The sequence below is a fragment of the Zea mays genome, chromosome 10 (assembly GCF_902167145.1).
Source record: "Zea mays cultivar B73 chromosome 10, Zm-B73-REFERENCE-NAM-5.0, whole genome shotgun sequence".
Lineage (NCBI taxonomy): Eukaryota > Viridiplantae > Streptophyta > Magnoliopsida > Poales > Poaceae > Zea > Zea mays.
The window spans coordinates 61965643-61968462 of NC_050105.1; the positions used below are offsets into that span (position 1 = coordinate 61965643).

At 39.2% G+C, this 2820-nt stretch overlaps 1 protein-coding gene across 1 annotated transcript; it reads left to right on the forward strand.

Moving 5' to 3' along the window:
• The first annotated feature begins 1532 nt into the window (after positions 1 to 1532).
• On the forward strand, positions 1533 to 2619 carry LOC103642472 (ras-related protein Rab7). Its single transcript, XM_008665737.2, has 4 exons — positions 1533 to 1598; positions 1912 to 1992; positions 2071 to 2216; positions 2509 to 2619. The coding sequence occupies exons 1-4, from the start codon at positions 1533 to 1535 to the stop codon at positions 2570 to 2572; spliced, it is 357 nt and encodes a 118-aa protein (XP_008663959.1). The 3' UTR covers positions 2573 to 2619.
• The last annotated feature ends 201 nt before the right edge of the window (positions 2620 to 2820 follow it).

The following is a 2820-nucleotide window of genomic DNA, read 5'->3' on the forward strand; positions in this document are numbered from 1 at the left end:
CCATACAGAGAATTAAGAAGTTGTATTGACCTCACTGGACCCAGAGACTACTCATCACCAGAGGAAATGGTATTATGCTCTAATAATATATTCTTAAGGATTAACCATGTTATTTTCTTTTTTCTAATTATGCTATTACATTTAGGTACAAAGACTAACATCAGCTTCTACTGTACTAAGGAGGGTGTTGGATAATCCAGCACTCCAGGACTGTCAAGAGAATAATGGATTTGGAGACATGATGGATGAAGATGTTATAAGCAATATTTCAGTTCGCTTGAAGTTAAGCCTTACTGTTTAGGACTTCACTCTCCCAGTGACACTTACTTTACCTGTTGTTTTTGGTGTATCCTGGCAATATTCCTTTTTACTGTGTTCCATTTCCATTTCTGTGATGTGCTCAACTTTACGTTTGGATAAAAGTTAGTAAGGTAAAGTAAAAACATTCACAAATTCAAGCACCGAGAAGAAAAACTGTACGTTTCAAAGTAGTTGTCCAAGTTATGCCAACTTGCTTTTATGTAACGACAGCAAGAAAACTGATCTAAGACCTGCATTGTGGTGAATTTTGCAGCTGTCCGGCCGCATGTACCGCGTCACCTTCACCAACCGGCTCAACGGGGCCGCAGGCGCGGTGCCGTGAAGCAGATACGGACCGCCGGGAAACTGTACCTCCACAAGTAAAATACTTATTTAGCCCTCTGTCTTTGTTTTTTTCCATATTCTAAGTTTATACCTGATAACACATTTGCACATACTTGATGCATTTGTCTATGGTATTTTCTTTTTATAAAGTGAATCATCTTGACAATGAAATAGTGCATTTATCAGTTTTGTAATGGGACATCACTCCTCAAGTATCCAGAAGGTAAACTAGATGTATTTCTCATACATCAATTGGGCAAGTTTGAGAGATAGCTGTCCCAATTTGTCCAGAAATTTATTTACCTATACCTCCACAAGTAAAATATGTATTTAGCTCTCTGTCTTTGTTTTTTCCATATTCTAAGTTTATACCCGATGTATAAATCTACAGATACTTTCTTACCTTTGTTTAGTTACGATAAATTTAGAGGTTAATTTGGACTGTTTAATATTTAAATGTTGTGGGTGGATTAAGGGGTCATTTAGTGTTTTAAGTACAAACAGAGGAGGACAATTCATGCACATACTTTAGCTTTTTATTGCAATGATAGATAATTTATATGAAGTTTAGGACTTATTTTGGATATAATATGTCAGAATGACAGAGGTGAATCTCTAGATATAGGTTCAGGAGGGGGTTAATTGAAGCCATTTTTGTAGTGAATATGGTGGGTATCTTTTTTAACCAAACAAAATGGATTTGATGGCTATGGTCTTCTATGAGGATTACTGGATTAGAGTGTACAGCTACGTTGATTGCTACCAAAATAGTATCTAATCTAATTAGTAAAATGACGTATCTCTTTTCTGACACGCTTGCGACACTGAGGCGGACTCAAATATCTCATTAAACAACATGTGCATGTCTACGTTTATGTGTAATGCTCATGTCGGCTGCACATAGGAGAAGCTTTAATACGCTCGATACCTGGCATGATGAGTTCCTCAATCAAGTAAGCCACATCTCCCACGAGCATGTATCTTTCTGGATGTCTGGTTACAATAGCAGCTACTCATGTGGTTGAGAATAAAATACAAAAGATAAAGATAAATATTCAGATGATCGTCAGTATAGTCTCATCCACGACAAGTTCATTATGATTTACATAGACTTCATTTTTACACCCAAAATCAAAAGAAAATAAAAGAAAACCGGCAGAACCTTGCCTACATTTCGGTTTCGTTGTTAAGTGCAGTGCATGCGTGTTGCATGATCTGAGTACTCTAACGCTAACCGAAGGATTCACCATCTTGTCCCCCTTTCAGGCTGACCCATCGGATCCTCAGCGCTTTCCGTTCATTTTGGTCGGGAACAAGATTGATTCAGATGGCGGGAGCAAACGGATGGTCAGTTTTCCTGAATGTGCAAGCTTTCTCATATATATAGATTCGAAATACCCTGCAGTCTCTTTGCCTTTCCCGCAGGTTCCTGAGAAGAAAGCAAGGGAATGGTGCGCCTCCAAGGGCGATATTCCATACTTCGAGACCTCTGCGAAGGAGGACCACAACGTCGACACTGCTTTCCTATGCATCGCTAGCCTCGCCTTGGAGCATGAGCATGACCAAGACATGTAAGTAAAAGCGTCTTCTGTTTCTTGTTCGGATACAAAGTTCAGTCCATGTCATTTTTTTGGATTATGGTCTTGCTGAAGTTCTACCAAAACGCATTTACTGGTTTTTTTTATTGGGAAAAAAGAGCAAAGAAGAACCTTTTTTATAACAAAAAGGGAGCAAAAAAGATGCTAGGAGGGTTCAGGTCATCCTGTGTCCGTGCAGGTTGCCAAATCCTGGCGACTCCCAGATTGATTTGCAGTTCTAATCATAGATACACGTTTATTATTTGTCCGTTTTGTGTGCCCCCAGTTACTTCAAGACAGTTGCGGAACAAGTCCCGGACACTGAACAGACAAGCAGATGTGTTTGCTAGGAGCCAGCCATTTCCTGGAAGGCTGGAACTACGTGGATGTTACTGAAGGACTGGCCCCCGATATGTTCCCTCACAGTTTTTCTTTTGAGCTCCAGTAACTTTATTACTGTTCTGTGTTGCTCTCACTGGATTTTAGCACTTCTGTAAGTTGTCATCTTTTAAAGTTAAGAATTTTTACATAAGTCTTACACATCGAACAAATCCACCATATACATTAAGATGCAATGCTTATCGACCAATCAAGTAAT

Coding starts and splice junctions, on each gene's coding strand:
- LOC103642472 (XM_008665737.2), top strand. CDS start 1,533: ATGTCGGCTGCACATAGGAGAAGCTTTAATACGCTCGATACCTGGCAT. Junction 1,993..2,070: donor ATGGCGGGAGCAAACGGATG/GTCAGTTTTCCT, acceptor CCTTTCCCGCAG/GTTCCTGAGAAGAAAGCAAG. Junction 2,217..2,508: donor CATGAGCATGACCAAGACAT/GTAAGTAAAAGC, acceptor GTGTGCCCCCAG/TTACTTCAAGACAGTTGCGG.